At 41.1% G+C, this 14,324-nt stretch overlaps 1 protein-coding gene across 2 annotated transcripts in view; it reads left to right on the top strand.

Moving 5' to 3' along the window:
* The first annotated feature begins 721 nt into the window (after positions 1 to 721).
* SPMIP7 (sperm microtubule inner protein 7) overlaps positions 722 to 14,324 on the top strand; it is a 46,500-nt gene continuing 32,897 nt past the window's right edge. The window contains exons 1-2 of one of the 2 annotated variants that reach the window (XM_075211293.1): positions 722 to 1,213; positions 6,113 to 6,192. In XM_075211293.1, the coding sequence (XP_075067394.1) occupies positions 991 to 1,213; positions 6,113 to 6,192 (303 nt within the window). In that variant the 5' untranslated portion in view covers positions 722 to 990. Of the gene's footprint in view, positions 1,484 to 6,112; positions 6,193 to 14,324 lie in introns of both variants that reach the window. The other variant, XM_075211292.1, reaches the window with a different exon arrangement.

Raw genomic sequence — 14,324 nt, 5'->3', positions numbered from 1 at the left:
ATTATGGGGGACAACCCAAAAGCGCTGGGGAGTGCCAAATATGAAGAAAAAATAATAAACCTCTATCCTCCTCTCTGCACTAGCGATTTTGGTTAGAGCAATTGCAAGAACAATATTGTATTCTTTCTCTGTCCCTGCTCTAATTAGCCTATGACTACACCCTGCTCTCTCCCTCTGTCAAATGGCGATGGATTGCTGTGGAGGCGTGTATTTATAAAGTTGAAGTATCGCGAGAACCGAGTCCCGAGATCCGACGACGTCACAATGACGTTCGGCCTCGATTTGGATTCGGAATTGGCGGGAGAGTACCGAGCTGCTCAGCTCGGTACTCGGATACCCAAAGTTCGGGTGGGTTCGGTTCTCGGAGAACCGGACCCGCCCATCTCTATTTAAAACACAATGATACATTATACAAAATCTGCATCACTACACATGCATAAGTGCAATACACCATTTATTTGTTAGATCATTTTGCAATGCAGAAATGAAAAATACTGTGCAAAAATAAATATGTTGGTGTGCGTTTATAGAGCACAAGTGACATGCTCTATACGGCAGAGTAAATTAGAACCATTGTATCAATAGGTCAGAACTAGGTTAACAATCATCATTCACATCTATTTTCCACGCCTGCCTGTATGACGATGGCATAATCTGGGCGTTTCTTGTTCTGTTAAGGTTGCGCGTCTCCTAGCAACAGGGACGCTTTGTCTATTTCTCAGCACTGACAGGCAGCGGAGAGGAATATACTTTAGTCCGCGGGGATCTTGTTTAGATTGCAGGCGTACTCTCCACTCAGGGCATACCACCTCACATTAAATTATTAGGGTTAAAAAAGAGAGTAGCAAAAAAAGGATCGAGTTGTTCTCTACGCTGGATCAAAAGTAATTGTGGATATATTTTTAAAATGAACTCTAATGTATTCCACTAGCTAAATTAAATCTTTAATGCAGAACTCAAGCATCGATACGAATTATTATACGAATTATTATGCCAATCACAAGTGGATACGAAAATAGACACAGATTGCCCAGTTCTCAGGGGCACATGGATCAGACCGCCCAAGACTCAATTATCAAGTTACATCCACGGTCAATCTCCTCTTCTACGCCTAGAAATTATTTAAACCCTCTCCGGGACGATGTGACATTGGTGGATCCATGTTCAGGCTTTGTTAGTCCTGGTGCAGATGCGGATTTGAGACCGGGTACAGGTAAATCCATCCCGTGTTTGGTGGATCAAAGTGACGTGAAGCCCCAGCATACTGATCCGTGGCAGCTCAGAAGTCATTTGCAAAATGTTAGATGCTTAACAGCGCCCCCTGGTAGAGCTGTAATCTGTCACGCCCAGTTCACGCCTTCGCCCCCCATGGTGTTTATTAACGGGAGCTACGAAAGTGACCTAAGAGATCTTATTCATAAGGCGGGCACGCGATGGAATTCTGTAGCCAGATCAGATGCAGCACTCAGAGCAACGCTGGGAGGTACAGTCATATCAATTACTCAACAAAAAATGCTGATTCCCTCAGCTTTACACCATACATTAATAATGTTCATCTTAACACTCTAAAACTTAGCTAAAAAAAGACATAACAACTTTGTAGTGACAAATAAAATAATCTTTTTATTTATTTATTTTATCTATTTATTTTTACCTATAAAGGGTAGCGGCGAGAGCGATTCAATCAGCTAACAACTAATATCGAAAGCCGAACAGTGTATGGCCCACAGGCACTAACCTCTGGTCCCAGGCACCACAGTCCTTTACGATCGGCCGGTGCTAAATCTGGCGTCATCGTGACCACTCCCCTCTGGGCTACCCAAGACGTACGCGCACAGTGCAGGTCAAGGGGTCCTCACACAGAGGTACCAAGAGCCAGGGTGCTTCGAAAGGAGCAGTGACGTGCGGCCAATCAGCGGTAGCGGGTGGGCGGGAAATCCTGATGCAAGAGGAAGTTGCACTGCCTAGCCAGGGATATATATGAAAACCTCCTTTCACTCCTCCCCCTAACATCCGGGAGCAGCAACTTCCCAAAACATTAACCCCTAATGTCCATGTCCTGCTTCGTGACAAGCAGCGCCGTTTATTTCCATTCAGCTTAAGGGCTTCATTCTTAAAAAACAATGTAAGCGAATGGACCTATATGTACTCTCTTTCAGATAAATGTTCCCTATGCCCATGTCAGTTTTGTTGTTGACTACAGTTCAATAGAGTTGTATGGGAACGCTAATTAAATACTTAGTATTTTGTAAAGATTCCCACTAGATTTTCTATTGCTGAGTATCAAAAAATGTCACCAAAGCAGTTAAGCGGTGACGGATCAGGCGTGCGAACTGGAACTGGAAACCCCAACTTGGGTTTCCATTTCCATATTCTGCACGAAAAAATGAAAGTTTAAAAAAAAATAAACAAAAATGAATATAAAAAGAGAAACAGAAGATATGCTTTCTTTTGAAAATAAAGCATTTTTTCCTGTGGGAAGCCTCTGCTAACGCTATCCTGAGATGGCGTTAGCAATGAAAGGACAGCTGCGGTACTTGTACCATTGCTGCACTTGGTAAATAAATATGCTTTGCCATGCTTTACATGGGGAACCATTGCAGGTGGCCCCAGCCATAGGAACCCACTGGCGCTCAGCGGATAACTGGGGGCTTTGGTTAATGGCGAGGCGCCCAAATCCTGTGAAAAATCCACTTTTTGCAGGATTTAGGGCTTATCTGACTTTAATAAATAGACCCCTCATTACAGTACACAGTTTTGTCTATACCATTAATTAGTGTTTATCAATGCTTATGCATACAAGCCTTTAGGTGACATCTCGAATAATCTTAGGGATCCTGGATGCTGGGATGAAAAGTTACCTTGAAATGTAAACCAGCACTAGATTTTCCTTTTAGTATACACTGTTAAACTAGTGCATACTTTAATCAACAATTCATAGATCGCGTTTTGTAAAAAACATTAACTCAACACTGGTTATTATACATAGAGCAATGCTTTTTATTTGCTCTGTGCTGGTGGCAAATCAAACTGGAGGCTTACTTGTATAGTAATCAAGACTCATTTCACTAGAACATTTATCACCACTAGCACTAATTTTCCCCTTTTTCGGTTTTGATATGGTATAATTGTAATTCATAGTCATAGTGTAGGCCCATTGGTTACTCAACTAGACTGTTTAGTCTTGTGTGATGGTATTTCTGATGGCTAAACTCAATGGAGTATTAAATCTGCATAAAACCTTTTTTTAGATAAGATTTTCTTGTAAATATATAGCTACTAATGCATTATATTAATGAAAAACATAATTGTGTCAAATAAAGCAGCAGATGTATTTTTGTTTTTAAATGTACTGTGTGCAATAGTAATGTGGAAATAGTACCATAGAGATCAGTGTTTTATTTAATTATTTATTTATTAAGTGTATAAATACTTAACAATGGATTGATACATCATATACAAATTGAATAAAGCATTAGAAAATCTATTATTTTGTGCAAAAAAAAAAAAAGAAAAGAAATATAAAGAATTTCAAGTATATCATTTTAATTAAGAAAAATAAGAAAAATAGAATGTAAGAAAAGGAAAGGTAAAGAAAAAGAGAAGAAACAAGGGGGGAAAAAAGGGGGGATCAGTGTTTTATAATGCATTTTTCAAAACATTGTATATCACGCAGGTACAACAAGTCCTCTGGGCTGATTTATATAGCTATGTTATCTGGAACTTTAGCACAATGGTGTGAACCAGCCCATAGAAAATTATTATTTTGATTAGTTTTTAACTGTTGTATAAACTGTTAAATATCCAGGAAAATTATGTTCATGTGCCATAAGAGTTGACAGCTGGCGATTATTTCACATTAAATGCCATGAAGTGCAGTAGGATGTGGCGAATAAAACAATATAACAGGATTTGTTATCTATAGTTTAAGACTCTACCTGTTCCTGTGGCATATTTTATGCTGATTTCCACTTACATTTATCCTATGAGGTATACAGTTACATGTGTTTCATTCTTTCTCCAGTCATCAAAGGACTTTCATTTTTAGCTCAGTGCTCTCATAGCCAATGCTATTAAATAGCTAACGACATGCTCAAGCATACAATTATACTACATGTCCTTTCTGTGCAGCTTGTTGATGAAGACGGTTCAAGAGAACTTGGATTCATTTGGTATAGTATAATCTTAATAGCCAGATGATTTTTCTGCATTTATGAACTCATTGTAGAAAAAAATCCTTTTAACACCTTTTAATATAATAAATAAGTGCTGAAATAATCCAAGCAGCAAAAATAACATAATAACCATACCTATATGCGACAATTTACTTTCTGTATATAATTAAATATGTTTTTACATTCCTAGTAACTCCATTCACCTATACATTAGACTTTACAATGCACAGGATATACATTAGTACTTAGAATACACAATGTACTAAAATGTAAATACTGTGCCTAACAGACTAAACTACATATGGCCCTCTGCCCAGCATATCAGCCTCATGCCCACCACAGCCCCATGCTCACAATATGTAAGCCCACCACATCAGCCTTATTCCTCTCACAGTCCTATACCCAATATATATACTGCCTGTTCCCAACATAACAACCTCATGCATGCAGTAATATGCTCACCTGTGTCCAATATAAGTCTCCTCCAACACAGTCCATTTTTACCATATACTGCAAAACAAAATCCTATGGTATTTATTTAACACTGACATTTGCCTAGAATAATAAGATGTTCACATCAATACTATGCCCACCATACACTGCCATAATAACACATTTGTTAGTCAACCATACACTTGACTTTATCTACTTAACAAATTCATGCCGACCACTCCTTTGTCTGCCATATACTATTTGTGCCCAGCATAGCCTCGTGCCTACCAGGATCCTGTGCTAACCATATACTCTCCAACATAGCACTATGTCCCCATACACTGCATTCTATCTAGCATAATAGCTTCCTTTTTTCACCACAGCCTTATACCTTATTTTAGGTTATAACTGTATATGATGTATAGAGGACAAACTTGAAAACGAGGGGTGACCCTCAATGTATTTCTTCCTGGTAAAATAGTATATAAAGTATATAAACTCCTGTCTCTATCTGAATTGTCATCTCTTTGATAGACAGTATTTTTTCCACAAAAGCAGGGGGGGCAGAATTAGTGTGGAGAGCCTTTACAGAGGAAACCTTCAAATTTTAATAAATTAAATTGCTAGGCATCTGTGATTTCAAGCAGTAAATGCCCAATGGTTTCACATTGAAACTACTTCTAGTTGTCAAACAGCAACAGCAGTTTAAAATAATGAAACCACGTTTTTGTATTGCATTGTAGAATTAAGCTAATAGAGTTAAACTGTGGTATGTGAAAGCTGTGGCATGTTGCAGGCTGTTTAAAGGCTGGGAGCTCTCCAGTTGGAGAGTGCTGAATACTAATGTAGCCTATATGTCCTGTCACGGTGGCTATTTGCCTGATTATTCAGTTAAATATAAAAATATGATTTCTGGGTAAATGCAAAATGTGTCTGTACACTTATGTTTCTGAGGGTGTATTTTGAGTTGCATGTACCTTAAGATATGTACAACTTTAAAACGAGTGTATAGATACATCCAATGTAAAAATGCAGCCATCATCAACTCCGAAATTTGCACCTGGCCTATAGGACACAAAAAGATAAGTGTTGAAAGTGTATTTTTAAGACAAAATCGAAGGCATCTCTAAGGAGTGTGGTTGACTTTCATCTGCACACCCTTCATATACTGAACTTACATATGAACTCTCCAACAAGCCGCAAGTATAAGATACCCCAAACTCAAGATAAGGGTGTAAGTTATGTGCATGTGCAGTGCATTAAAAATGCAAGTTAAATTATTACATGGTTTTGGGTTGGGGTTTAGTATATAAGTCACAGTCTTTAGGCAAGAGGCCAATATCTGTGGTTCCAGCAGCTCTCTTGTTAATACAGCTCTTGTTATTATCATGACTCTAATTATACCTCTAACAATTTAATTGTAATAGTTTTTTCCATGTTTTTCTTGACATTAGAATTATTTTGTGAACATCAGGAGTCATACATGTCACTGCTTATTTTAACAGGTTGGACAAGCAAAATTAAAACAGTTCCTCAAGTAAACCGTGGACCTGGAACATCATTAGCAAAGACATTTGTGCTTCAGGTAGACCAATTAAATGTTTGATTTTTATTGTTGGCTATGATTTACTATTTTAGTTGCAGAATTATATCTGAAGCTAAGAATCTGACTGCTCCTAATAACAAAATTATAGAAGCAGAAGGTTTTACCTTTAATTAGTATCATAAGATGATACCTTGTATTTTGTGATACTGATCATTAACTATGCAACATTCCTTTTCAAAACAGTAAGGCGAGGTACACACTGGAGGTTTCTCAGCCAAGTATGGGAGGCTAATCACCAGATAAACAACCACTCGGCCACATATCACTTTAGTGTGTATACTTACACGATGAACAACAGTCGTTCCAAAGTGACGATTGTAGTTTCATTTGTTTAGTCGTACTGTTTAATAATCTCGTTTCAATCACCTTCCGATCCTGCAGTGTGTATGCACTCACGATTACGATCTCCATATTGTTTACAGAGTTATGGTCTTTTCAGCTGATGCCGGCAATGAAAATGTCCTGGTGACTAAACGTAGAGAGTGCAGTAGATGGAATAATTTGTTTGTTCATTCTGAGGCTGAATATTTTTTTCAGAGTCACAGAAGCTAACGAAACTCGTTATGACATGTGGATAGCTATATAGTGTTATGTGCGTATTGTCGCTAACCAATAACGATTGTCGAATATCGATTTGTGTTTCCAACGCACAAAGATTTATTCGCAACAAGTAGAATAATATGCTCAAGCGAAGTGATAATAAATACAGCCGTTACTTATCGCAGGCGCTCTGGATCCAGTGTGCAGTCATTCAATCCTGAAGTCTGGGGACAAGATGTCTGAACACTAGATGTGAAGCTGCTGCTTATATACACACAGAAATACAGTAATACAATGAAGATGGTATAGCTTGCATCTATTGGTCCAGGTCTCAGGAAGGTCCAAGGGGTTGTCAATCATTGGCTAGTTCATCCCAAGGAATCCAAAGGAGGGGGTCATCTCTCCAGGGGGTATGCTCGGCTCTTCCCGCCAAGATTCCTTAGTCTTAAGTAGTTCATAATTTCCTATCATTCATAACTTGTGTATGCACTCTGCGATTCCTTCGCAAAGTGAACCAAACAGTAGGAAATGTAAAGAGGTTTATTATGATACCACTCATGATATGATTCCTTCAACCTGTTCCGTATATTTCACTAATATGCATGTAACTTTAATATAACATATAAATACTACTATATTTCGACATAACTGACTATGTGTTGCAACTACCATTAATGTGTACTATTTTATTAGTATGCGTGTTTGTGCGAATGTATGGTAAAAGACCAATTATTGTTGCTGCCACATGTAGTGGATGCGTACGCCCTTTCACGCCGTAGCGTGCCCTTGTACGTCGTAGCGTGCCCTTGTACGTTGTACGCATCTTTTCAGACAAAGACAACCAAGTTTGCTCGACTTTAATTGAAATGACTTTATCCAATTTGCTGACTTCAACAGCTCCACCCTTTGATAGTGTAACAAACTATCACCCAATCACCGTTTCAAGTTCAGGATTATACAATACTTCTTCACAGACCATGATCTCTGTATCTGGTACCACCCTTTCAGTCTCTTTCTCAGTGTTACTCCTATGAGACCGTTTTCCACACTTCAACACAGTAGGAACACATTTGACAACTAAACCAATTGCTAAGATGACACCCAGTATAAGGAGAAGGAGCTTACCTACACTAGCAACCATTTCCTGTACCCACTCCCCCAGACCGGAGAACCATTTCACAGGGTTCAACCACAAGAACCAACCCGCCACCTTCTCCCCGACCTCATATAATGAAGAATTGTGACTCTTTCGAAATTCCCATTACAGCTGCAAAATTTCATCCATCTTCCGGTCTATAACCTCTTTAGGGTCATCCGTATTATTAGTGATGTACGTGCAACATTTGACACCGAACTGGGTGGCCAGTGTTAAACAGTACCCACCAGTAATAGAGGTGAGATAATTTAGTACCAGTCTATGTTGCACCAACTCCTTCTTGTACGCCTGTAGCTCCCTTCCAGTATACCTGAAAGTGTCATCATACATCTCGGTGATATTATCTATTAATTTAGCTAGGTCTTGGATATATTTAAAGTTTAATGTTCCCCGAGCGGTCCTGGTGAGATCTAGAGCAACCATAACTTGGAAACCAGCAGTTTCACTAATCAATTTTGTAGCTATGGGTTCCTCACCAGGAATCATATTTCTCTTGCCACGGTGTTCATACTTTGTGTGTATGTATGGTGGTGATGTAGTCTTGTGAATACCAACCATTTCTTCATGAGTAATAGTCATGATTTCAGGAACCAGTTTAGCGAAGAAACACAAGCCCTTGGAACTCGGAGTCACCCAGGAATAAGCTTTCCTTCCACAAACAAAATACACATCATCAGGGAGAACATAAGGAACAGTATGCCCATGAATTATATCACACAGAGTTTTGATAAAACTACCCATGCCTAGTGTCTCCATTTGCTCTAGACACGTGTCGGCATTAATGACATTTTTACATTTGTCTGTAGAGACTTTTCCAATGGATACCTTCTTATGTTTGGTTATACGCCCTAATTTGTGACTTCCGTCAACATTCCTGCCTAGTAGTGACCTTGTGAGTCTCCCTCTAAAATGAGTGTGGCGAGCCATTGTCTGATCTGATAGGTCAGCCTCCCAATTCTTCAGGCGCTTTGCACGAGATATATTTAGGCACAGCAAAGATCTGCTTATGGAGTATTGTCGAAGCGTCAGACTAGGGGACCTAGTGTTATTGTACCTCCCGTCTATGGGCCTCCCACCCCTCAATTCGAGTACTTCGGATATGTTTAGAGGGAATGGCACTAGTCCTATATTATGCTGCCCTTGCGGCACGTGAGAGAACACCCAACACTCGGTTTGGTTTAGCACCTTACCCACCAGGGAGTGATAATCCTCCAAAGGATGCCCGCCTATATTCAGAGTACTGGGGGACTGGCATCGTTGGATGCATCTCTCTTCAACTAGGGAGTCGCAGAACTTGCAGATACAATACTCATCAGACAATAGCCCCTCACACTGCCTCCCAGTTCCTGAGCTAGCAGACCTTTTCATAACCCCCGGACCAAGTTTGATAATGGGCTGCTCTGAGTATCCTAATAACTTTTCCTCTGCCTCCATCTCATCCGTATCACTCTCAAAACCTTCCTCCGTCCTCCATCCTCCTTCACAAAAATAGAATGTCCTAGAAAGAGTCAAAACAAGGAAAATCCTGGAACAAAAGAAAAACAAAAACCGCCACTCCATCGCTGGAAAGATAGTTCTGGGGCAACGTCTCTGGTTCAGGTGCCTTAACTGCAGGCTTTAGGTCTCCCGGAACAGACTCACAAGTGACAGATCTATGTCGTCGGTCTTAGTTTTATCTTGCACTTTCTCCGGATTATGGACTCTCCTGCAGTGGGTGGAATGGACCCAAGTGTCTCTCTCTACAACCTTCAGTGATGTAGTTCTGGTCAGCAGCACTTGGTACAGGCCTTCCCAACGGTCTGTTAAACAACCTGAACGTAAGAAATTGCGGATCATAACATAGTCTCCAGGTTCAACATCATGACAGTTCGTTTCTGGCATACCAGGTGACAGCATTTTTAGTTTTTGTTGTTGTTGTTTTAGCTGTCTACTCATTCTTATAAGATATTGTACAGTCACTTCATTATTACACTTCAAATCAACTTGTGGACTCACAATCAAATGAGGCTGTCGTCCGAACACTATCTCAAAGGGGGACAGATTAAGAGGAGGTCTAGGAGTGGTCCGAATGCTATGGAGGACCAATGGAAAAGCCTCAGGCCATGCCAACCCAGTTTCAGCCATTATCTTACCAAGTTTGTTCTTTATAGTACCGTTTACTCTCTCCACCTTACCACTGGCTTGTGGTCGGTAAGGGGTGTGAAGTCTGCTACCGATTCCCATGAGTTTACACATATTTTGGAAGATATCACCAGTAAAATGGGTACCCCTATCACTTTCAATGATTCTAGGGATACCGAACCTACACACAAAGTCTTGTACAATTTTCTTTGCAGTGAACACAGCAGTATTAGTGGCTGCCGGATATGCTTCTACCCAACAGGAAAACACATCAATACACACTAACACATACTTTAGATTCCTGCACGGTGGTAATTGGATATAGTCAATTTGTATTACCTGAAAAGGTCCGTCTGTAGGAGGGATGTGGGATGGCTCAGTTGGAATGGTTTTCCCAACATTTTTCCTCAAACAAGTAAGACATGACATTGCTTTCTTACCACTCTGAGAGGAAAATCCGGGAGCACACCAGTATGCTCTCACAAGTTTGCACATACCTTCTTTACCCAGGTGAGTCAGACCGTGTGCTGCTTCAGCCAGGCTTGGATAGTATGTTCGGGGAGCTACAGGCTTACCTTGTCCATCCCTCCAGAGTCCTGAGGACTCTTGACCACATCCCTTCGCCTTCCAGACCGCCTTTTCCTGCAGGGAACACAAATCTTGCATTTCAATTAATTTCTGCATGTCTAATGTCTGAAAAACCATCATAGTCTCGGTCGATACAGTCATAGGTTGCCCTGCTGCCCATTTAGCAGCTTCGTCTGCCCTGTTGTTGCCCACTGACACTGGGTCTTCTTTAAAGGTATGGGCTTTGCACTTTATGATGGCTACTGTTCTAGGTAACTGTATCGCTGTCAGAAGTCCTTTTATGTGTTGTGAGTGTGCCTCTGGTGTACCTGCTGCTGTCGTTTCTAAGACGCCAAAGGGCCCCAAAATCGTGCACTACCCCGAAGGCGTCCCTAGAGTCAGTATATATATTGGCTGATTTACCCTCTGCCAATTCACACGCTCTCCTTAGTGCTACAAGTTCCGCCACCTGGGCTGAGTGAGGTGGGCCAAGGGGTTCATCTTCTACCACATCCTGATCGTCTACAACAGCGTAACCAGTACATAGCTCTCCCATCTCTGTCTGTCTATGACAACTTCCGTCTGTATAAAACGTAAAATCTACATTTTCTAAGGGAGTGTCACGTATGTCGGGCCTTGCAGTAAAGGTCTGATTCAGGTGTTCCATACAGTCATGCGTGTCAGTATTCTTGCCTAACTCATCATCAACCAGTGTCTCCTCACCTCCCACCCTTTGTGTCTCTAGAGACACATACGGAAGGTATGTAGCTGGATTTAAGGTGCTACATCGTTTGATGATGATGTTTGAGGGTGCCATCAGGGCTAGTTCCCACTTTGTGAATCTAGCTGAAGAAACATGTCTGGTTTGGGCTGAATTTAACAGAGCTGATACAGCATGGGGTGTATAGATAGTTGAATTATGTCCTAATACTACGTCCTCGCTCTTACTTACCAGAAGAGCCTTTGCTGCTACACTTCTGAGACATGTTGGGAGTGATCTTGCCACATTGTCTAATTGTGCACTGTAGTATGCTACCGGTCTGCTAGCGTCACCATGTTTCTGTGTGAGGACACCTGCTGCACGACCATCAGCTTCTGTACAAAATAGCTCAAAAGGCTTTTCATAATCAGGTATTCCCAATGCAGGTGCTCTAGTCAGACTATCTTTAAGATTAAAAAACGCTTGCTCTGACTCTTCTGTGTGTACAACATGTTCTGGTTTTGAAGAAGAGACTAGCTCCTGTAATGGTAAAGCCAGAATACAAAAACCTGGGATCCAGGATCTACAGTATCCACACATCCCCAGGAAAGTACGACTCTGCTTCTGGCTATGCTGCAGAGTCATGTGTTGTATGGCCTCAATCCTGTCGGTTGTCAGGTGTCTTAGCCCCTTAGTGAGGCAGTGTCCTAAGTATTTGACCTTAGTCTGACATGGCTGTAATTTATCCTTTGCCACCTTGTGCCCTGTTTGTGAAAGATGAAGCAACAATAATTTAGTATCATGTAAACATGACATAAAAGAATCAGAGCACAACAACAAATCGTCCACATATTGAATTAGAACAGATCCATTGTGGGGTTGAAAGGATTGCAAACAGTCATGTAAGGTTTGGGAGAAAATACTGGGACTGTCAATGAACCCCTGGGGTAGTCTGGTCCATGTGTATTGCACTCCCCCGTAGGAGAATGCAAAAAGGTATTGGCAGTCAGGGTGAAGAGGGACTGAGAAGAAAGCAGAACATAGATCAATGACAGTAAAATGACTGGCAGACGGTGGAATCTGCATGAAGATGACAGCTGGATTCGGCACTATGGGGAATTGGCTCTCAACAACTTTAATAATTCCCCTTAAATCCTGGACTAATCTATAGCCCCTCCCCCCATTCTTCTTCACAGGGAAAATGGGACTATTTGCTGTACTGGCTGTACGAATTAAAATCCCTTGTTGTAACAGCCTCTCAATAACAGGATATACCCCTAGTTCCACCTCCGGTTTTAATGGATACTGTGGGATTTTTGGAGCTATCCTACCACTTTTTAGATTGACCATGACAGGGCTACGTTTGCCATCAGTCCAGTGTCCTGTCCATCTCTGGTCCATAGTGAACCTGGTATTTCCAGCAACATCCCCTTTACTTGAGATGTACTTTGTTCTATAACAGTAGAGTGTAACATTAACCTTTGAGGGGTGTCCAATATATCCTGTACCTCATGTGCGACCTTCTCCGGTATATCTAAGAACACACCATCAGAAGTACAGTATATGACACATTCCATTTTACATAACAAGTCTCTCCCTAGCAAGTTAGTAGGAGCCGCCGCAGCCAAGAGAAACGAATGCTTGGTATGCAGGGGCCCGATAGTAACCTCAGCTGGTTTAGTTAGTGGATAATGCAACACTTTTCCCGTTACCCCGATGGCTAAAATTGTTTTACTGGTCACCTGTAGATTGAAAGGAGAGGTTATCACAGATCGGGCCGCCCCTGTATCTACAAGAAATTTTTTTTTCCTACCAGCTATGTCAACTATCATTGTTGGTTCTTCTCTCTGACTCTCAGTTAACCTCACTGGCTGTAGACTACAGGTATGACCTGACCCCTAGCGCTGACTATTGCTTTCCCGCGCAGCATTTGCTGCTATAACATGCGCAGGTAACGGTGTGTTCTCTTGCCTATGTGTGTTTCTCCGTGGAGGATACCTATATGATTCCCTATCCATATGTGTATCCTGTCTTGCTTTTTTACAGTCTCTTGCAATATGGCCTTCTTCGTTACACCTGAAACATGTGATCACTTTAGGTTTCTTGTTATATGGGTTGTATCCTGGTGGTCGTGTATGCATCCCCTCTAGAGCCTGTATACTCACCGTCATTAACCTATCACCTTTCTCCTCCTTCTGTCTAAAAAGGTTTTTGTCATGCTCCATAGCAGACTCCCTAAGAGAATCTACTGTGATGCCTCTCCAATTAGGTAATGTGGTTTGTACTCTGGTTTTTACATTTTCTCTAAGGCCATCCATTAATACTCCTACAGCTACTTCCCTATGATGTGGGTCCTCCCTTATGTTGGATATCCCAGTAAACCGTGTTATCGCTGCTATAGCTCTAGCAAAGTAATCTGAGGCTGTTTCACTATCCTTTTGTTTTATGGTGAAAATCTTACTCCAATTTACTACTACTGGAAAATAGATGGCTAAGTGTTTGACAATTTGTTCTATATTTTTTTGGTTAATCTCTTCAGTCAAGGTGTTATCTTCTTCCAACAAACAATCTTTAATAAATTTTTGTATGTCAGTATTGGGAGGAAGACACGCCCTCAACACTACACGCCAATCCTTATCGGTTGGTTCGTGTGTATTTCCTAAGTCTTTAACAAATTTCTGACAGTTTGCCAACTCTTTTCTAGGATCTGGGAATTCAGTCATAATGGAACGCAATTCTGATCTAGTCCAGGGACAATGCATTGTAACATTTCTTAAAGGAACTACACCATCCTTATCCAGTTTCCCATTGGGAACTGATATTGTGCGGACTGGGTACGCACCCACTGGTTCACTGACTTCAGGGGACACTACAGGATTTCCTGTTTCAAGATTTAGAACGCTTTCACTCCTAGTGATCACGCTACTCTCACCTATCTCAGCCATTTTCTCATACTTGCGCTGAGCCTCTAGTACACTAACAGCATGGGCAATGGCCGAAATCACAGTGGGTTCATCTTCATCTTCA

This window comes from Mixophyes fleayi, chromosome 5 (genome assembly GCF_038048845.1).
Source record: "Mixophyes fleayi isolate aMixFle1 chromosome 5, aMixFle1.hap1, whole genome shotgun sequence".
Lineage (NCBI taxonomy): Eukaryota > Metazoa > Chordata > Amphibia > Anura > Limnodynastidae > Mixophyes > Mixophyes fleayi.
The sequence above is the reverse complement of the archived record's forward strand: the minus strand, read 5'-3'. Positions and strand labels throughout refer to the sequence as shown.